At 41.3% G+C, this 22,922-nt stretch overlaps 1 protein-coding gene across 9 annotated transcripts in view; it reads right to left on the reverse strand.

Moving 5' to 3' along the window:
* The window catches only part of PSD3 (pleckstrin and Sec7 domain containing 3), a gene marked incomplete at its 3' end in the record, with an annotated part of 575,664 nt that overhangs the window by 164,631 nt on the left and 388,111 nt on the right, over positions 1–22,922 (reverse strand). Inside the window, exon 1 of one of the 9 annotated variants that reach the window (XM_082608421.1) lies at positions 17,599–18,458. The exons of the other annotated variants lie outside the window; for them this stretch is intronic. Coding sequence (XP_082464547.1) covers positions 17,599–17,757 — 159 coding nt within the window. The 5' untranslated portion in view covers positions 17,758–18,458. Of the gene's footprint in view, positions 1–17,598; positions 18,459–22,922 lie in introns of those variants that run through there. 9 annotated transcript variants of the gene reach the window in all.

The following is a 22,922-nucleotide window of genomic DNA, read 5'->3' on the forward strand; positions in this document are numbered from 1 at the left end:
CCTAAAACTAATATTTAGAATGGACTCTTTGTTTGCCCCTCTACCCGTGGAAGTTGCTACACCCGTGCAACACACCAAATAAAGTTATGGGTGAGAACTGTGCCGCCACCTTCTTTTTTTCGTTTTCTTAAGTGGCAGAAGGCAATTGTCAAGCAGAAGTAAAAAAGGATAAACAGCCTGAAACTCTGACCACAATGGTATTCATAGGTAGATCCATTTTAGGGAGAAGAACATATAAAGGATGAGTTTCTGGAAACTGATTCCCGTACCCAGTGGAAAGTTTCCATGTACCCAAGTTTAAAGAACACGACATTAAAGAACACATATAAACAAGCAACCTTGCAGGCATTCCTCTCTTTAGCTCTCATTCAGGGTGACAAAAGCATGCTCAATATAAATAACTTATTCTGAGTTTAGCTTTTTCTCACATCTATAGTCAGATCTATTTTTTGGATCCAGTCACCATGTAAACAGAGTCAAAATCTATGTCCTGGAGCGTTAACTTACCACATGTTGTGGCGCACTTACAAACCCAGCCAGCAATGGCAGAAACATCTAACCATTAAGTGTCTGACTCTACTGCAGAGATGAGCCAATGCCAAACCATAACAGATACCATGACAATAACATAAAAGCACTCACCTTACTGAAAGGGAATCTGAAGTACAATTAATATGCATGATTCATCACATAACAAACACTTGTGAGTACATCTATAGGCCATAGTGGCATTATGCTAGGTGTAGAAGAATCCACTCTGCCTTCAGGGGCTTCTTATGTAAGGATAACAAAACGTACTGCTAATCCTGACTGAACTTGACCTAATGGAGAATTAGCTAGCAGAATCAACTTTTTACTTCCTGCCATCAATGTGCAAGACACTTTCACACATAGTATCTAATATGTGACATCATATTACAAGTAATTTTTAGAGAAATATTTAATAGAAGAGAGAACAGATCCAGTCTCAGGATCTAAGAATTTGAGGGAAGGAGGGGGTTCGTCAACCACGAACTTGCCCTTTCAAGACAAATAATTTCATTTACATGGTTTTCATTTTCTAACTATGTGCTATGAGAGGGTTGTATAAGGTTACCTTTTTTGACCCCCTTCCAGATCTACCATTCTATGATTCTACTTCAAAAGGATCTCAGAAATCACCTGGTCAAACTCTCAAACTAGTTCTTTCCCTAGTCCCTACTCCCTTTTCCTGTGTCCCTCACTTATTTTTCCCCATAGTTATTGATTAGTAGCATCACTATCTGCTCCCAAATCCCAGGTATGACTCTATAAATTAGAAAATAAAATTAATTTTTAAATTGCATATGAAAAAAATGAAAAAGGGAAAGATTGAGGAAGACTGACTCCCTAAGGGGGAGGAACAGCAAGTGGGGCTCGCCTGATTGCCTACTGTCAAATATATCTTTGTGAGCTAAAATAGGAACCACCCTTCCTTATCAACAAAGGGGGGAAGATGCAGCCAAAGATAATACTAAATACGCACACCTACCAAAATATTTGGTGAGCAGCTCTGGAGGTGCACTCAACCAAACCTTAAAGGGAACAGAAATGTTCCCTTTACTACCATTTATGCTGACACAGTACTACAAACTATTACATACACACACACACACACACACACACACACATTCTTTCATTTCATTCATTCTGAGGGTAGAATTGGTCAATAAGGTGTCATGAGTATTTCTACAGAGCGTATTCCTCCTAAACTGCATTTTCTACACCTTATGATTACCTTCCATTTGACTGGCTGCTGTGTCTTAAGGAAACTTTCTTAACTATGCTAGTTCAAATAACATTATTCAAAATGTAAATGTATTTAAATACAAAATAGCCACTAAGTTCCTTTTTCTAAATTGAGGCATAATTGACATATAACATTATATTAGGTTCAGGTGCACAACATAATGATTTGATATTTGTACTAAGCTCCTTTCTGAGCAAAAACTTAAGTAGAAAGAATTTTTTTCTCCTTGTTAATACTGTAAACATATCCCTCAACACAATAAAAGCCATATATGACAAGCCCACAGCTAACACCCAAAGTGCCTGCATCAATTTACATTAAAAAACTGAAAGCTTTTGCTCTAATGTCAGGAACAAGACAAGGATGCCCATTCTCACTGCTTTTATTCAACATAGTATTGGAAGTCCTGGCCAGAGCAATTAGGCAAGAGAGGGAAATAAAAGGCATTCAAATTGGAAAAGAAGAAGTAAAATTGTCACTATTTGGAGATGACATGATATTATGTATAGAAAAACTTAAAGACTCCACAAAAAAAACTTGTAAAACTAACTTAAAAATTCAATTAAGTTGCAGGATATGAAATCAATATACAGAAATCTGTTGATTTCTATACACTAATAATGAACTATCAGAAACAGAAATGAAGAAAACAATCCCATTTATAATTTCATCAACAAGAATAAAATACCTAGGAATAAATTTAATAAAGGAAGTGAAAAACCTATGCACTGAAAATTATAAGACACTGATGAAAAACATTGAAGATGACCAAATAAATGGAAAGATATTCTGTGTTCATGGATTGGAAGAATTAATATCATTGAAATGTCCTATATTACCCAAAGCAATCGACAGATTCAATGCACTCCCTATCAAAATTCCAGTGGCATTATTTTCACAGAAATAGAAGAAAACAATCCTAAACTTTGTGTGGAGGCACAAAAGACCCCGGATAGCAAAAGCAATTTTGAGAAAGGACAAAAAAAGCCAGAGGCATTACACTCCCTGATTTCAAAATATATTACAAAACTGTAGTAATCAAAACAGTATGATAGTGACATAAAAACAGACATGCAGATCAATGGAACAGAAGAGAGAGCCAGAAATAAGTCCACACATATATGGTCAATTGATTTATGACAAAGGAGCCCTGACTATACAACAGGGAAAGGACAGTCTCTTCAATAAATGGTGTTAGGGAAAACTGACCAGCCACATGCAAAAGAATGGAACTGGACCACTATCTTACACCATATACAAAATTTAACTCAAAATGGATTAAAGAGTTGAATGTAAGACCTGAAACCATAAAACTCCTAGGAGAAAACATAGGCGGTAAACTCCTTGACATTGGTCTTGGTGATGAGTTTTTGGATTTGCACAAAAAGCAAAGGCAACAAAAGCAAAAATAAATAAGTGAGACTGCTCAAACTAAAAAGCTTCTGCACAGAAAAGGAAATCATCAACAGAATGAAAAAGCAATGAACTGAATGAGAGAAGTATTTGCAAACAATGTCTGATAAGGGGTTAATATCCAAAATATACAAAGAACTCAAACAACTTGATCACAAAAAACAAACAAACAACTCAATTAAAATATGGGCAAGGGATCTGAAGAGACATTTTTTCAAAGAAGACATACAGATGGCCAACAGGCAAATGAAAATATACTCAACATCACTAATCATCAAGGAAATGCAAATCAAAACCACAATGAGACATCACCTCACACCTGTCAGAATGGCTGTTATCAAAAAGACAAGAAATACCAAGTGTTGGCCAGGATGTGGAGAAAAGGGACCCCCTGTGCACTGTTGGTGGGAATGTAAATTGGTGCAGCCACTATGGAGAACAGTATGGAGTTTCTCACAGAAATTAAAACTAGAACTGCCATATGACCCTGCAGTCCCACTTCTGGGTATTTACTGAAGGAAACAAAAACGCTAATTTTAACATATACTGAAAAGACATATGGACTCCTACGTGCACTGCAGCATTATTTTATTTATAATATCCAAGATATGGAAACAATGTACGTGTCCATGAATGGATAAACTGCTTTCTCCCTCTCTCTCTCCACACACACACACGCACACACACATACACACATGCACACATATACACACACACAAAGGAAAATTATTCACCCATAAAAAATGAAATCTCGCCATTTGCAATAAGATGGATGAAGCTTCTGAGTGTTATGCGAAGTGAAATAGGTCAGAAGGAAAAGATAAATACCATGTGATCTCATATATGTTGAATCTAAAACAAAAAACACACAAAAACCCCGAGCTCATATAGAGAAAAGATTGGTGGGGTTGCCAGAGGGGTGGGGTAGGGATGGGGGAGTGGGAGAAATGAGCAAAGGGGTTAAAAGGTACAACCTTCCAATCATAAGATAAATAAGTCATGGGGATGTAATGTGCAGCATGGTGACTATAGTTAACAATACTGTGCTGCATATTTGAAAGTTGTTAACAGAGATCTTAAAAGTCCACATCACAAGAAAAAAATTTTTTGTAACTATGTAAGGTGATGGGTGTTAACTAGACTTATGGGGTGATCATTTCACAATGTATACAAAGATCAAATCATTATGTTGTATGCTGAAACTAACATAATGTTATATGTCAATTATACCTCAACTTAAAAAAAAACCTGTAAACATATCCTAATGAGTTGATTTGAATATCAAGTCTAAATGCTGGTTCAATATCAAAAAACTGACTAAGACTCATCAGCAAGCAGGTAACATAGCTGAGTACAGTAGCCAGGGAGATACTCTTGGGAATTAGAGAAAGCCCGATCTAGAGGGGTGGGTGACACTCAGCTGTAGCCTGATTTCAACCAGGTGGGAATGTGGATTCACTATGGCTAGCTCTTAGTATTTTTCAGAAGTAGCTAGAAGTACAAATTACTCAAGGCTCACAAATTTTCAAGTGTGGCAACAAAAAGAGCAACAAAAACAAACAAAAAAACCCCCACTGTGGGCCAAACTAAACACATCTGTTATCCAACAGGACATCAGCGTTGAAATTCTGATTAGAATGAAGTTATCAGAAAACTGTCAGGAAAGAACAATGAGAATCCCAAATAGAGAACAGATACAGCAAAACTTCCTGGTTTATGATGTAGAGACTTAACACTTCTGAATATTGGATGTTTCACTTGATGAGATTTCTCTAACTCTGTGAGGATGCTCTAGCCATTTCTCAATGGCTGATATTCCACTGATGATAGATAATGATATAGCCATCTATGAGGCCACACTACGTGAGGCATCGTGCTAAGAGAGTTATTTCTATTTAACCTCACTGAGTCCTCACAGCAACTGTATGAATGAGGTATCATCCCTGCTTTAGAAATGACATACCTAATGCTCATAAAGGTTAAGTAATCTGCCAAAGGTCATAGCGCAGAGCTGGGGATCTAAAGACAGGTCTGTCTGAAGCCAAAGTCTGTGCTTGTAAAGTCTGACCTAATCCTGATGCAATACTGACATATATAACATACTATAAAATAGTATATATACAGTATATATAAAATGTTTTAAGTTAACATAGATTGAGCAATAGATTTTACAACTTCAATAAGTGCTTTGTTGTTAAAAACTTACTAGATGCTAGTTTACAAATTTAAAAACAAACAATGCTATTCAGATTCTTCCATTTCTTCGCCTTTTACTTTCTGTTATATCAGCTCAGGACTTGTTATTTAGTTTATTTAAAAGTAATGTTTTCACAAGGAAAGATATCCACGATCCTGAGTTCTTACCTGAGAAAACAGCATACCTGTGCTGACGGTCAGTCATTCCATTCTCCTTTAACCTGTCATGCATCTCTGTCACCTACCTGCATGCTCCAACTGCCTATGTGGCATGCCTGCTTGACTCACTGTATTGCTCTAGCATACAGTAACCACAACAAATATTTTATCCTAACATATGCTGAGAGGTCAGGGGAAAGTATTTTTTATAACTACTAAACAATGATAAGATTGCATTTTTTTCTATAATAGTATTGTATACAGTATACGTATTTATACAGAATAGTATTTTTTATAACTATTAGAAGACTAGTTCACGTTTGTGACATGAACAGTATAGTATAACATAACAGTTGTAACAACTGTAACAATATTGTATAAATAAATCTCTTAAAACTATTCACTCATTCATTCATACATTCAGTCAACTGAGTCTCTACTACCTGTCAGGTGGGCAGGTTGTCAGGGACTCATACAGGCATTGAAAGCCCAGTGGTGGACAACACAGGCATAGAACTTAGATTTAGTGGGGGTAGAAAGACCGTAAAAGAATAAGAAAACAAATAAAGATTATTCTGTCATTTTCTGGTAGGCTACCAAATAATTATTATAAGGTAATTAAAATAAGGTAACAATAACTCAAAAAGTAGCTTTAGACTGGATGGTTGAAAAAGCCTCTCTGCAAGGAAATTTAGCGTGGAAGCGACAGCCATAGGAAGATAAAGGGAAAGAGCTCCTGGCATAACTGAGCCTGGTGGGTCTGAGAAACAAACAAGGCCAACATGGCTAGAGCACAGCGGCCTGAGACGTGGCTCCTGACAAGGACAAAGAGGTAAACACGTCACACAGGGTTTTTGACCAGAAAACAAGGGTTACTTCCGCGTGTGTTGGGCAACCACTGGAGGATTTTAGCAGTAGAGTGACCTGCTCTAATTCACGTACTTAAAGGTCGCCCTGGCCACCAAGTGGAGAAAGGATTGGAAGAGAGCACGGGAAGCTGCAGTGAGACTGGCGGGGTCTGGTGAGGGGTGATGTTACCGGGCTTGGGGGGGGGGCAGTGCAGACTGGGGATGTATCAGACCATTTTCCTAAATTGTGGGAGAAGAATGGCCCATTTTCACACACCTCAAGCACAGATAAAAAATTGGGTAAGACAGTTTCAACAGTGGCACCAGAGACAGATTGCTCTCCGTTAGTATTTAAAGTCATTTAAGCTAAAACTGGGGTAGCTATATTAGAATATGCGGTCAAAGGGGAAAAGTAAGGTGCAAAACAGTCTGTTTAGTATGTTCCCACCTTGTGGACAAAATGTATCTATGTTTGCTCTCACTACATCTCTGAAAGGATACAGAAGAAACCACTGCTGAGATTTCCTTTGTAGAAGGCAACTGGGGGAATGGAGTGGGAGAGAGAATTTTCCATGGATAACCTTCTGTACTATTTGAATGTTTACCACACCATAAATGCTTTACTTCTTCAACTAAAAATCTAGATACTTTATTTTAAACTCCTCACACATGTGATCAAGACTCTCCCTCTCTTTAGTCCCCACCATACCTCATAAACTGTCTTGACCACGGCATGTTTTAAAGAAACAGGTGTTGAGAAGACAAGGACCTCGGTGATGATGACCCTGACACCATGACACCATGACTCCCATCAGGGAGGCCAGAGCACAGAACAAAGAACAGTGGACTAGAAATCAGTTCACTTGTATCAAACCTGCCCCTTCCATCAGCTGTGTGACTTTAGGCCACTAACACTAGCCTTTGGTTGCTTCATTGGTAAAGATAACAATAATCTACCTCACAGAATCGTGAGGATGAAATCAAACTGTCAATATGAAAACATCTGTACTTTGTAAAGCAACACGTGAATGAAAGGTACTATTGTTACATACAGTCCATGCTTGTCCTACTCAAGACTTTACAGGACACTTGAAGTAAACATCCAGAATCCATCCATTCCATTCCCCATGCCAAGCATGCTGGGCCTGGGGAGAATCACTTATTTTGAATCAAATTGGCAGTTTGGCATTATAGACAAATATGCCAACAACTAACATTTACTGAGTAGTTAACAAGTGCCGGGACCTGTACATGTATGACATTGTTCACTCTTCACCACCACTCATGGGTATTATTCCCATTTTACAGATGAGGAAAATGAGGGTGCAGAGAGGGTAAAGAGAGTGTTATTAGGTGGGAGATCTCAAAAAGGAATCACAGGCAGTTTGATTCCAAAGCCTTTTAAATTTTTTCCTTCACTTTTTTTCCTTGACTTTTTTTCCCTTGAAAAATCTAGGCTTTCACTTCCTGTCTTCACTTCAGGGCAGAGGAGCTTGAATCTGTTATATAGTTCTCCCTCCAAAACCTACAACAATAGGAGTACACGTCTCTGACCACTCAGACTAGTATACTATTCTCCCAAGAGAACTCCAACCTGGACGGCTAAAACGGTTCGCAGCTACAGTCCCACTTTAGGACATGCCAGGCTGGGTGTCTGACAACTGAGAAGATATGATCCATACAGGTGACATTTATTGAGCTGCTACATGCTGAGCACTTATATCTACTATTTCATTTAACCCTCTACAACCTACGAAATAAGTATGACTTAGTCCATCTCACTGATCTCAAAGCTATAGAGTAGGCAGATTGTTACTTGCTGCAGGTTGTAGGGTACCAGATCAAGTGCAGGAGGCCAGTTAAATGTGAACTTCAGATAAACAATGGCTAACTTTTTTCAAGCATAGGTATTACCTCCCAAACTTTGCATGAGGCATACTTATACTAAACATTATTTATTACTTACCTGAAATTCAAGTTTAACTGGGTGTTTTGTATTTTTATTTGCTAAATCTGGCAACTCTCCCTGGTGACAGAGTTGCAGTGGCAAAACTGGAACTCACGCATAGGACCATCTGCCTCCAGAGCCCAGGTTTTTATTCACTGCTTTACATCTCTTGTCCTTCCCAAGATGGACTTGCTGTGACTGTGTCAAAACCCTCCTGGGAAGAGGATATGTAGCTCAGGTAGAAGAGGAATTCACTGAAGTACCAATGGAAAGATTACAACATATATTCTGAAAAGATCTGCATCTTCAAACAAATGTGGGCATTAAAAACTAATGTCCAAAAACATTATGCAGATGTGATTTAATGTAGCAATCGTTAGAGCCTGATAGCTTGGAAAAAGTTAATGTAATGATAGTCTTAGTAAATCACCACCTTCTTCCATAAGAGTTAAGGTTAACTTCCGAAGTATTCTTCAGCATATGTAACTATTCTCTGACCTGCATAAGCATCATGATTTTCAAATTCATTGCCTTCATAGCTATCTCCTGATTTTGCTTTTAATTCTTATACGCGAATCCTCTGATTTATCTATCAAAAACTTGTCTGGATTTGGATAGCTGGGCCATACTTTTGAAAAATATAACAATAACCAATATTTTCAAAGAAGATTCTGGATTGTACTTGCCATATCTGTTATTAGACCCTCTTGTTGTAAGCCTTGCTTGTTGGGAAGTGGCAGGCACATACCATAATAAAGGAAGCTTCATAATTTTAGTACATAAAGAAAACATAAATTCCAAATGACCTTGTAAATTACATGCAGTAAGTTTTTAAACACCTGAGAAAATGATCAATTATATTTAATGATTATGCACATGATGATAAAGTTAATGTACACAGTTAAAAAACTGCTTGCTGAGTAACATGCAGAGTTCTTTTTATAAATGGCTTATAAAAATGATTCCTGGGGGACTCTGACATTTAGAGAGAACATCAGGCATGGCATTTGTTCTCTGTCATTTCCATGCATTAGACAAAGTAATGAAGACAAACCAAATGGAAACAGATTTCATCCAAAACAATCAATACAGCCAAATTAAATAATCTAATCCAGTGGTTACCAGGCTTTGCGATTTCACAAATAGGAAAATTTTGAAAAGAGGTTTGGGAACCCACCTAGAACTGCCAGATTTCCATTTTGTCAAGTGAGGAAATAAATTAAAACAAAACACTACCTTCTACTGCCATCATTCCAACAAAATAATTAACAAGGACAACCTCAGGACAAAGCACCGTTTCCCAAGAAAGGACCATACCTTCACTAACATTTTCACTATAGACTGAAAACTTTGACAGCAACCAGCAGCAGAACACGGTCTAGTCCTATAGCTGCTAGAATACGGTGTCTGAGAAAAGATGAAATTTTTAAAACAGAAGTCCCTATTATTTGGTATTTGATAAACACAAAGTTAAGATACACAAACCATTCTAGTCAATGGAAATTATTCCAGTCTCATGTGTTGTCCATTTTCCTTGTTGTTCATTTTTAAACTTTTATCAAAGGAATACATTTATCATTTTCATAATCAAAATTACTAAAAGGCATGTAGTGAATAACAATCCTTTGATTTATTTACTTCAGATTTTTGTTATCCAGAGCTAACCTCTCTCAACTCCTTTTTTTTTTTTTTTTTTTTTTCTATTTTCAGTATGAACTACTGACTTTCAACTGTGGAGCTCTGGAAAAGAGCACTTCTCTCTCTCCCTCCTTCTCTCTCTCCCCCTCTCTCTCCATCCATCTCTCTCTCTCTCTCTCTCTCTCTCTCTCTCTCTCTCACACACACACACACACACACACACACAGTATGCTCTTACTCCCCCCTCCACTCCCGATCCTCCCACTAAAATTATATCACAATTTAGAGGTGCATCAATGTTCAGTGCCTACCTTGTTATGACTAGGCAGATGGAATTCACTGCTATGTGTGCAGGAGGCCACAGTTGCTTCTTTGTGAACTTTTTGTTTTTCCCAATGTTAACCATGACCTCATTTTGTTGTTGTTGACTTCATTTTCTAAGAGCCTATCTCTAATCCATCACCACACGGGGCATCTCCTCTCCATATGGTCCAACACTTGACGTATTCTCTCAGTGACACTGCTGGAAGCATCCTTGGAATCCTCTATTCTCCCACTCCAATCTGAACTGGTCAGTTTCTCCTGCACACCACAACTACTGACCTGTGCGCTCTGGAGCCAGCACGTTGCAACTAGAGAAGCCTGCGCGCTGTCAACAAAGAGCCCGCACGCCGCAACTAAGACCCAAAACAACCAAAATAATAAACAAACAAACTGGTCAGTTTCTATCTCCTGCAGAGCTGCTGTTCTGGGGCTTCCCCTTTACTATCATCCTGGGGTTCCCCTCTGACTCTCTGCTATTAGATTTCTGTGTACTGGACACCATGCCTTCTCTTCTTCCAGTAACTTCAAGTAAGATGGGAGAGGAGAGAAGGAAGAGACTGCCCATTGTGAAATGTGTGTACTTTTCACTTAACCCACCTATTTTCAATGTGGGAATCCCACTGCTGGCCTCAACTGAGCCTGATTTCCTAAGTCCAAAGTCTCTGAGAGGAGCTGCAGAAGATGGGGGATATGGTCACTAGGCTCTGCAAAGCAGGGCAAGGCGTCTAGAGGGTCCAGTTACCAATTTTAAAGGACTTAAGGGATTGTTCTGTTTTGACTCACTGCCCTCAGAGGTAGCCAGTGACTCTGATTCCTACGCCTTTCCTGTGTTCTATGGGCTTCCAGGTCTGCAGGAACCTGAGTTTCAGCTCTCTCTGCGGTTAACAAGTCTTTCCATCTTTTGAATTTTGTTGACATCTTGAGGGAATCTGTCTCGTTCTCTGTGTCCTTGAAGATCTATGAGTTCTACTGTCATTTTAGTGGGGTTATGTAGGCATAGGGATAAAAGCACATTTGTTATCTTAAATTTTAATTTTAAGAGTTACGCTTTTGCAGCGTATAAATACCATTTAATCATGATCTCAGAGTTCACAGCAGGGGGTTGATGAGGCATACAAAAACCCCCTCAAAACACTGCCCAATCATAATAAAAGCATTCTGGAGAGCCTTTCTATTTTAACTGCTTTTCAAAAAGTGTTCTGAGGAAGAGAACTGTCATAAATCAGAACAAAGCTGGTACTTTATCAGTGCCTCTAAGTGACAGGAAAGACCTTTTATGCTCAAAGCGCTTTCCTTGTCTGTCTGACTATTAGGTCTAGCTAGTTAACTAGACCTCAAACCTTCTGATTTACTTATGCTGCGAAGTCTCAGGAGACAGCTCTAATAAAAAGCTCAGTAGGAAGCGATGCCCTTGTCATGGCTACTGCGGGTGCAGGGTCTGGAGGGGCTCCCCTGCCCACTGTCAGCCCCTCCAGACCCCCGTCAGCTTCTCAGCTGTGGACCTGAGGCTGACGCCACTAAACCGCACCTGGGTGCAAGGAGGAGACCAGCGATTGGGCCTGGGAGAGCTGCATACTCTCGCCTGATTTACTGGAGTCAAACAGAAACTTGGCCTGCCAGATCTGAATAGAGCGATTACAAGTATACTGATGTCTCCAGCTGCCCTGGGTACCTCACGTCCCAACACTTCACTGCAGGCTGCAACCCCTGTCATGTCAGGGGATGAGCCAGGCTAGGAAGAGGGCCTCACCCAGTACTTTCCTAAAAATTCTGACATGAAGCATTCCGAGTAATCTACGTAGAAAAACAAATCCCACTGAAATCAGATGATCTGTGTGTAAACCAAAATGTTGTACCATCAGAACGTGGTAGACCAGATCTTTTCAAAGAGTGTACTGCTTGGAAGATAAGATAATGCTCAAAAATCTTAATTAAAAGCCAAAGATAGAAGAGAAACCCCATAATAAATTACTGAGGAGGAGCTACTTTGCCCGGCTGCTCATGGTTTCTGTATCACTATGCATGAGTAAATAAAAAACATTCTCCAGAATTTTCCCGTTAGTCCTTAAGTGGAATGCAACCCCTGAAATCTAAACCAGGCAACCAAGCATAACCTAACAACAGGTTTCAATAAAGGAAGGTGTCGTCCTGGAAAACGCAGGACATCTGGTCGCCATGCAGGTTCCCACACAAGGGCTCCTGATGGTTGACTTCAGGTTATCACCATGCTACTAACCTCCTTGCATCTTCAACAAAGACTATCTTAAAAATGCAAGTTTTTTTTTTCTCCCATAACTCCCATCTTAACACTATTTCACAGATTTCTCTTCTTCCCTTCCCTTGATTCTGACAAGCCTAATATAATAGCTTGCCAGGAATGAAGACACGGACCAGCATCTTCTTTACAATGTTCAAATACTGCCTGGAAGCTCTGAAACACCTGCTTAGTACACCATCCCTGGAAGAACGTGTTCAAATAGAAAGGCACGAGTGCAGCAGAGTTGGATGCAGTGTGACACTGGGATTATTCTAACGACACTCAAACCAAGTACAAAACCACGGGCACCTTAAGCAAATGAAAATGGGTAAATAGGAGGATAGTGAAGATCTGCTTTTAACTACATTTAAGGGTCAACAAGTGTCACCCCATCATGAGCATAGTTTGCTGAATAACCTAAATAATCATCCTTTAAAAAAAGATACTAATTCACATGAAAGTACTGGCAGGATCTGAAAAATTCAGAAACAACGTGGGGTGAGGGGAGGGGGAGTTAAGGGTTGGAGGAAAATCCAAAAACACAAACGTAACAACAAAAACCAGTATCACCGTGCTAGCTTTAGAATTTAAAATAAAACTAAAGGTGGTGAAAGCTTCTATTTGGGTCTGAAAAGGGTTAAACAACTTGATAATTACGTAGTCTGCAGCATTACCTTCCAGAAGGGCCAGGTATCTTAAGGCCTCCTCTGGGTAAAGACCACATTAAAATATCAAAATGTATTAGTTTGTCAGAATCACACCTGAGGGAAAAGCATAACTTCTTGGATCACAAGAAGTGATTCCAGCGTGAAGACAGTAGAGTCGATATAAGAAAAAGAGAGTCTGGAGATAAAACTGTTTTTATCTTTGCACAACCAGATTTACTTTGTGAAAGATACCTCCTCTCAGACCCTCTCATGTGCCAGGGTCATAACTAGTAATGGGAGATGTTCTTCATATTCTGGCTCTAACAGTTTAGATCTACTGTCCTTCTGAAAGGATCCAACTGAAGGATGAATCTACAAGGTTAAAAGATGTTCTACTTCAATTTAAGAATAAAAAAATACAAGAAGACATTTGCAGGAAATTTTCCAAATTATGACTAAGGATTTTCTTCATATTATATGAGAAATACATTTTTTGAATAGGCAGACATAAATGACCCATTGAACCAGAATCTCCTTCCCAGGCTCTAAGCCTTAGTCTAAAGAACAAAAAGAGATCTAGTGGGAAGCAGCCGCATAGCACAGGGAGATCAGCTCGGTGCTTTGTGACCGAATGGAGGGGTGGGATAGGGAGGGTGGGAGGGAGGGAGACGCAAGAGGGAAGGGATATGGGAACAGATGTATATGTATAACTGATTCACTTTGATATAAAGCAGAAACTAATACACCACCGTGAAGCAATTATACTCCAATAAAGTTGTAAAAAAAAAAAAAAAAGAGAAGAAATAAAAAAAAAGAGAGAGATCTGGACCAGAATGACAACAATCCACAAACCTCTCAAGAAAAACTTCAGGTCGCAAAGGGGCACGGTAATGATTTCTTCCGGGTTCCTTCATGTATAGATTTGGTTCCCAGAGGGAGAAATGATTAACATTTACTGAACAATACTACAGCAAAGCCTCTGCAGAAGGGAGAGCACAGAGTTGACGGTGTCTTTCACACCACGGCAGCGAGTTTTGCAAAGCGATGAATTAGGCCCTTCCACTTGCCTTTCATGTGTTTATGGTTAACTCCAAGCACAGGAAGAGGTTTATTCAAAATATATGTAAACTCACCTTCCCTGAATCTAGCTCAGTCTTTAGGTTCCTCATACAGAGGAATAACCATCACCAATCCCCACGAGGTTTCTAAAATTAACTTTGCTCAGAACTAGGGGATCATTTCATCAACCCCTGCTCTTTATGGGTGAGTGTCAGGGAGGAGAAGTGACTTGTCTAGGTGCACACTGCTGACTAGTGAGCAAAACCCCGGCCCGCCACAGGGATGCAGCCACAGCACAGAGCAGAAGGCCCCCGTTTTCAGTCGGCATCACCCAAAGTGCCAGGGGTTCTGCTCTGCAATCTCACTGTTGGAGAAGCTGATTTCTTTGCTGTACTATTGAATAGCTTGAAACAGTTCGCTTGAATCCAGATGATAACCAACCAAAGAACTCTTGGTTTAATCTCTAGCCTCATACTATTTCTCAAAAAATGCCTCAGGAGTCAACCATGCGCGTCACACTGACCTACAACCACAATAGAAAAGCGTCCCGTTGAGACCCCCTCATCTATAATGCATAGTGTAGTTGGCAAGGGACAGGGAAGGAGAAAGCGGTATTGTCAACATGAGCTTTATAGGTTTATGTTTTAAACCGATAGCTGGCTTACTCAACTTGAAAGCTGCGCAGTACTGAAATAACTTATATTTCCAGGGGGATGTGGAAACGTGTGGCAGAACCCAGGCTTGATCGGCATCTTCTTCCATGGCGCACGCCTGACTCAGGAGTGCCTGTCTTTAGACACCAACCCGAAATGCCCCCTGGGTCAGAAGCACAGCAAGCAGCTGGGCCGCCCCCTCACGGCCAGGAGCTCACGGGCACCCTTCCACCAGCAGGCCCTTAGCAGATAAAGAGCCACAACAAAGTCATACTTCACTAAGACATTTAAATAACGCATGCATTCTCCAAAAACACGTACATGTTCTTCTAAAGCTTTCAAGGGATACAAAACATGTTACACAGCTCCAGCTCCTTGACAAGGGACCACAATGACTGCACCTATTCTAGAAAACGCCAGAGTTCTAGAGACACAAAAGTCACAAAATTAAGTCCCAGGAGCATACCCCAAGTTAATGGTACCTTACTGGTTTTTTTTTCAGGGAATGGTGATGGTATCTCTTCTAATCATTAGATTAGATAGCTTGCATTTTGGATGAAGAGTCAGATAATGAAAATGTGTTAATTACATGATTAGCAGGAAGAAGCACTGATTTGATTTTAAGTGCTAAAAAAGTAAGGTGAATGAAAATTCTGATTATTAACCCCCGGAGTAAAACATGTACACTGTGGACAGGAATTCATGTTGATATGTATTTATACACGTCTATAATATAGTTTGGTTCAGTACATTTAGGGTATAAGCCTATAGTGTTATTCAGTTTACCTCATTTAGGGAACAAAAATGGTTAGTGAAAGATTAAGTTTAATCTATCTAATTTCCCATTCTAATGATTTTCTGTTAGCTACTTCTGGTGCTCAATTTTAAAAGACTACATAATGCTATAAAAATATCTCTTGTGAGAGAGTGGGTGAATGCACCCGCCAGAACTTCCTATGCCTCAAAAAATGTAATTTAAACAAATTTGACTATAATCTCCAAAGTACCATGTGATGGCCTACTGCCTACAATTCTACCAGAGGTCTTTTATGCTGTTCTCTCCTTGCTATGTTTGCAATACGCCCCCTCCCTCCAAAAATGCTTGGCTTTCTCTTGCATAGAATCAAATCAAACAGAAGAACCTGTACTGTGTGACAAACAGAGAAGATAGTTAGAGCGTCCTTCCATTTCGCATGTATGCTAGATTCCTACATTACAGTACACAACCGTAATTCTGGGCAAATAGACTAATATTACAATGCTTAAATTATCATCGGGATTGTTGGTAGATGATGATGGTCTGATACTGTGGGCACAATCCATATTAAAACAAAACCTAAACATGCTTCTTAGCACTCTTAATAGAAGCTAATCAGAGCCATGTTAAGAATCACATACCTGCCCACATACACTTAGCTAGTTAACAATATAATAAGCCATCCAGGTCTATCTCAGCAGGAAACAGTAGTCATCACACCACAGGAGGTCTCCTAACACTTCCAATAGAAACCAATACATCCCCAGGCAGGTCACATTAACAGGACGGTGAAAACACATGTTTCTTCCTAAAGCTACAGCTTTAAAAAAAAATACAAAGGAGGAAAGAGTTACATCTGAAGACATTCTAGCTAGAAAATCTGCTAATGACTGATGGGGTTCGATCCCACTGTGTCACAGCCTAAGGGAGTGGGTAAGAAGCCAACATGTTTCCTAAAGTCATATGAGGTATTCTGCCCCTCCCTCTACCCCCACCATATTTCGAGGGCACCCAGTTATTACCAAAGTCTCTCAATAGGTAAATGTCACAGACGGCGGCTGGGAGGGACCTGTGAGGAGACCGGGTGACACTGAGCTGTGCTCCTGAAGCTTCCCCTGCACACATCAAACCTCCGAGTCTCCAGCACAATCATCTACATCTACAGCCCCAGAGTTCTGTGATCCCATGATTCCATTATTCCATTTTTAAACCTGTGGAGTGGGAGTGTTTCTGAGTACCCTGCTCACACAGATGGTGGTGGGAAGAATCTCAAGAATATACTGCATGTAGTAAATGCCCATTTCACTACGTAATCACCCCTTCACATCTCATATGAGCAGAGATGATGTTATCTGACAGACAGTCACAAAAGACAAGTGAATAATGGCAGCACAGCATCAGCATACATACGTGTAAGGAACATGAAAGAAGAAATTCTTCCCAATTACATACACCTGAGGCTCTGCATGAGCTAAGGATGTAGTGTAATAGGACCCGGTCTGCCCTCCACATATTAGGGGGAGAGCAGGGGCGGGAAGGCAAGAGGACCTATCTAACGATAAAATCACACACACTGTCTCTGTATTCCTGATGTTCTAAAAATACACTGCACTGACAAGTCATTTGTCAAGGCAACCTTTAGGAGACTAAAATGCGATCAATGTGCCAACCAACACTTCTCCACTATCATTTCATTTTGAGCCCTGCTTCACCCTTGTCTTCCACAAACTGGCTCTTTAGCAAACTGACCCACGCCACAATCTTAATATCTGGAGTTCAGATACCACCCCTCTCACCTATTATCTTAGAGCCATTTTATGCACCGTACTTTCTCAGTTTGCCATTGCACATTAGACGCTGGCAAAGACTGTACCAAATTTCGTTAACCTAACATACAACTGTCAATACGCTTGAACGTGGTATCTCTTTACCTTGGTCTCCTTGGCAGAAAACTCTGAGGAGTTGGAAATTTTCATAGACTTTGACCGGTGTGACTGCCGCCGGATGGAATCCTCCCGGGAATATTTCACAGAGCCTGAGGTCCTCACCCGCACCTTGCTGGCACTCTGAACACTGTTCACGCCAATCATTTCGCAGGCTGACTGGGGAAGGGGCTTGGAGAAATACAAAGGCACTTTCCAGCCGCTGCAAGGCTCTAATGCTGGAGGAGCTCCGCCGGGCCGCGCCTGAGCAGCTCAGAGCTCCGAGATCGCCTTAGCCCAGGAAACACCAGGCTGCTTCCTCCAGCGTCAACTACCCTGCTCGCAGAGAGTCTGATTGTTCCAGGCACAGCTCACGTCACTGGCTGCGAACAGGAAAAAAAGCAACCCCAGCCCTGCTACTCGTCTCTCTGTTACACACACACACACACACTCACCCCATATTCACACACTGGAACAAATGGCAATTGGCCAGGCAAGCAATTCATTAACATTCCGAAGAGCAACACTATTTCTCTTGTGATTGTGCAGCAAGCTCATTAATGTCAACAACAAAAGAGAGAGACCACAGATAAAAGTCTCAAGTCATCTGTTAGGCATTATGTGGGGTGGGAACAGAGATAAATTTTCAAAAAGAAAAAAAAATACGACGGGCATCAAAAGGCTCAGTCAATTCCAAGCAAGGAAAAGGATGACAGCCACAAAGCCATCCCAGTGAGCATTTATTTTCCTCTCCCCTTCCTGTTCCAGGCCACATATCGTTTAACAGTAATTCAAACTGCATTGCCTTCTGAAGAACTAAATGTTTCTTACAGCCTCAGACTACTACAGCCAGACGATTAACCAGGAATGTGGTCAGCCCGTATGAGAAATCCAGAATAAAGATGGTATGTCACCTCCCTCTCATACTGAAAACTTAAAAAAAAAAAAAATCAATCGGTTAGCACATGTTAGCTTTAAATATGCCTTAGAGTGAGAGACATAAAGCCAAGTCTGACCAAGAAGGAGCAAGAAGCTTTTCCAAGAGCTAGAAATGCTCTGTCAGCACAAGAATGCATGCAGCCCCCTGAGTGAGAATTACAAATTGGAAGCTAACAGTAGACCAGAGAATTTTAGTTCCTGACATGTGAAGTTCTGAGTATAATACTCAGGATTGCAATACGTCACTTATCTGGAATCCCGGGGGTACAGAGGGTCAGTCACAGAAGCCTCCAGATAAAGGAGGGCTTAGTGTTAATATAAATACAATTTTAAAATAGTTTGTAAAATGCCAATCCGGAAGACAGTGCTGCCTCAACCGACCCCACTCCTCAAATCTGATCTTTTCTTTGATGACTCAGGATTACAAACTTCGTACAGAACAAGGCACAGCTCCTGAGCACTATTCAGGAACGTGGGCTGTCTCCTCCGCTGACAGTGAGCCTGGCAGGTGATGCTTGGACTTGGGCTGGGCTGCACCCCACGTCGGGGGCTACCTCCTACCTCCTCTGGCCTCTTCACTTCCCATCTCCTACCCTTGAAGCCCGTGATGCTTCAACTCTGCTATGAGCGAAACAAAGACATAAGAGAACTTTGGTAGAGTCTGGTCTAAAATGATAATAGATAATTGCTTCTGGACGATCCTGGAGATCTCCTCTGCTTTAAGAATGCAGAGTATAGAGTCTATGACATCATTTTTGGCTACTTTAAGGTAAACTTTCTTCTCTTCCCAGGTAATCTGAAGCTACTGAACCTTTTAAATTAAAAAAATTCTGCAGTGACTTTATATTTTACAAAGCATGCTCCAAAGACATAAAAAATGATGATAAAGTTGCTCGTTTAGAACATGCATAATTCTCACTTAAGCATATGGTGATTCTACAGGCCAATATCTCCATTTAACACAAATAAGCCTGAGGTAGAACCCATGAAGGAACTAGCAGCAGAGCCAACATAAAAATTCAAGACGTACTAGTGGAAGACACGAGACCCTGCTTCAACGTGTCAGAAACAGGGAACATGCTGTAAAAGCAGCACATCGTCTGGGTATTTGCCAGGCAGAAGAATGGGTGAGAACACACCTCCTGATGAACTTAATTTCCTTTTCCCCACCAAAAAGCTTACATAAAAAGAATGAAAACCATGTGCTGCCATGTACAGAAATGGAATCTGATATACAACCTGATTTCCGGGACGTTTAGCAGAAATATCCTATCTTTACCCAAATATGTTACCTTGATCCAAAGACTGCCCAGCTGGTATTATTCCTCCTGTAATGTCATTCCTAATAACAACTTTTGCCTGTTTAACACCTTACACTTTACGGCAGCAGCACAGGTTATCTCATTTGGGTTCCCAACTCGACAACGCTGTGAGGGGGTCGGGGTGAGTGGGGACTGTAGAACCCCCTCTTCATAGGCGGCAGAAGTCAGCTCGGGAGGTGATGGCAGAGCCGCATTCAAATCCTCACTTGGAGCCACACCACACACCACGCAGTTTCCTCCTACTGTTCCCAGCGCTCTCGTATCGGGACGGAGTGAAGAGCACAGAGCCATGCCTCCACGGGGTCAGGATGAACAACACAGGGAGCACGTGAGGAAGCTGGCGGGGACCCCTAGCACTCAGGACCCCTGGGTGCTCTGACCCCACCCTACCAACCTGAACTCAGTCCCACTTCTTCCCAGCACCGCCGTCCCCTGCAGTCAGGCCTGTGTCTTCATTCCCTAGGACTGCAGCCCTCACTCAACCTGCACACGCAACACAGGCTTGCCTGCTTGCCGAGGCTCTCCTGAATGGCCCCCGCTGGTGTCCTCCCGCCAGGCACTCTCTTGCTGCACCCTGATCCTGGCTTTCACCATTCAGGGTTCAGCTCAAATGTTACCTTTTCCAAGGGACCTTCTCTGGCCACCCTCCTGAAACAGCCCCGCCCCCGACCCCAGTCACCCTCCATCACGACTGCCATCTCCTGTCTGTAGGGCATCCCTGGATGTCTGAAGTCCTCCGCGTCGCAGAGCCTATAACAGCATCTGCAGAGAGCAGGAGCTCAATGACTACTTGTCAAATAAACTCCTTAAATGTACAGGAAGTTTCCCTTCTCTATTGTATTTCATGTCATTTTCCTTTTAAGAAAATTCAGCATAATCTTTTTTTCTGAAAAATGACTACAGTTCATGCAAAATGAACTTCTTTCCTAAAGGTAAAATAGAGCACGCAGTGAATTTTAAGTTTCCTTCCCACATTAGTTTCCCAGTCCCTTTGCCCAGAAAGAAGCAATATTGCCAGATTCCTAAGCATCCTTCCAGAGACAGTCCATCCATGGACACTGTGTGTATGTGTGAGTGTGTATATGTATCCTTTTTCTTCTTATGGCCTACAAATGAAAGCATGATATATATTCTTTCTGTTTCTTGTTTTTCCTTACCATCAAGATCATTCTACTTTAGCACACATAAATCTCCCTCACTCTGATTCATCGCTACACAGTATTCCAGCATACAGATGTATCAGGGTCTTATTACTGGACATTTAGTTTGCAGTCCTTTGCTCCATAAATAAGGATGCAGTGAATATGCCTGTAATGTAGCACACCTTAAAGAACATTTAAACAATATGGTTTTCCAATTGTTTTCGGAATAAGTCTGATTTTCCTCCCCTTACATTTACATCACCCACAGTTGTGGTGTTAGGTACATATGGGGTTCACAACTAGATTCAATATTTAATGATGGCCCCGTCCTGCCCCATCCTGCTCTGAGAAGGCTTGACCGTCTTTAGACATCAGCCAGCCTGTGCAGAGGAGCCTGCTTGCTATAAAATAGAGGCAGGCCTCCTGGAGAGCAGCAGCTGTTTAAAGTACAAAATAACTTTTCATAAACGCTTTCGCAGAAAATAAAGGTGACTTCCATATCAAATGGAAATTGTAGGAGAAATTTAATTACGCAAATTAACTGGAAGGCTGGGAATCCATACTGCACCTTCTGATGTTTTCTCTTACTGAAGCCACTATTTGGAACACAAGCCCTAACAAGTTTCTAAAAAGTGTCCCAGTTAATGGTCAAAAGAAAAACTCTCTAAACCTCTCAAAAGGCAGAGTCCCAGAGAACTGAACCCCATCAAATACATTGCTCATGTGTGCCTACCAGGTGCCAGGTGCCAGGGATACGTACAGCACCAATACCGTAAGGCCCTAACATGCAGCTGGCACCCAGTTGGGGGTGGGAGGCGGGGTCAGCAGGAAATTCTGCCACAATTACAATGGTGAGTACCTTCTGGATATCCATGAACTAAAGACTTGCAGAACTCCAGTGAGATAGTTGGGAGGACGACAGTGGCTTCTAGGCAGGTGCGTCCTTCCTCTTTATAAAGCTGGGACAAAGTGAGAGAGTGACATGGACTTATATATACTACCAAATGTAAAACAGACAGCTAGTGGGAAGCAGCCGCATAGCACAGGGAGATCAGCTCTGTACTCTGTGTCCACTTAGAGGGTTGGGATAGGGAGGGTGGGAGGGAGACGCAAGAGGGAGGGGATATGGGGATATATGTACATGTACAGCTGATTCACTTTGTTATACAGCAGAAACTAACACACCACTGTAAAGCAATTCTACTCCAATAAAGATGTTTAAAAAAACCACAGAAAACCACTGTGGAACCATTAGCAGAAAAGGCCGAAGACTGAGTTAAGCACTCTGGAGAGAAGCCAAAGTGGTAATGAATTCTAAATATCAACTGTCCAGAGGTACAATTAACACAGTAGAGGAGGGAAGAGGCGTGAGATGCAAGAGGAAACCAGCTGCAGTTTCTTTTCAGAACAGAATGGTGGCCGTAAAAGGATCTCCTGGCTCTCCCCGGTTCTTCAGGTCACACAGGCTTGTGTGGAACAGGGTAAAGCGAGCGAACACGACCTGGGAGTCAGAGTCACGTGGCCCAGCACCGTCCAGAGGCTGGCGCTACCGTCACGAAGGCGCGAACGAATGATTTCTGTTCTAGGCCGTTCATGTGCACTCAATCTCGTTGGGAGAGCTGGAAGGAACCGTAGAAATAATCACCTTCAGTCTCTTCATGCCATAGATGAAGATTCCTGAGGCCCAAGAGACATGCAGTGGCTTGTCCAGGGCCTCGTAACTAAGTGACAGAACTGAGACTTGAGTCCAGGTTTCCTAATTTCCAATAGAAGCTGTTTTTCTCCTGTGCTATTTGCTTCTTGAAGCTAAACATTCCACAACCACACACCTTTTCACACTGCATTAAGGCTTAAAATGGTTACCTGGAAATCCAATATGAGCTCAGAGACGGACTCCAGAAGTGAATGGAGGCTAGCCACTCATGTAATA

Source organism: Mesoplodon mirus (genome assembly GCF_964341445.2).
Source record: "Mesoplodon mirus genome assembly, chromosome: 20".
Lineage (NCBI taxonomy): Eukaryota > Metazoa > Chordata > Mammalia > Artiodactyla > Ziphiidae > Mesoplodon > Mesoplodon mirus.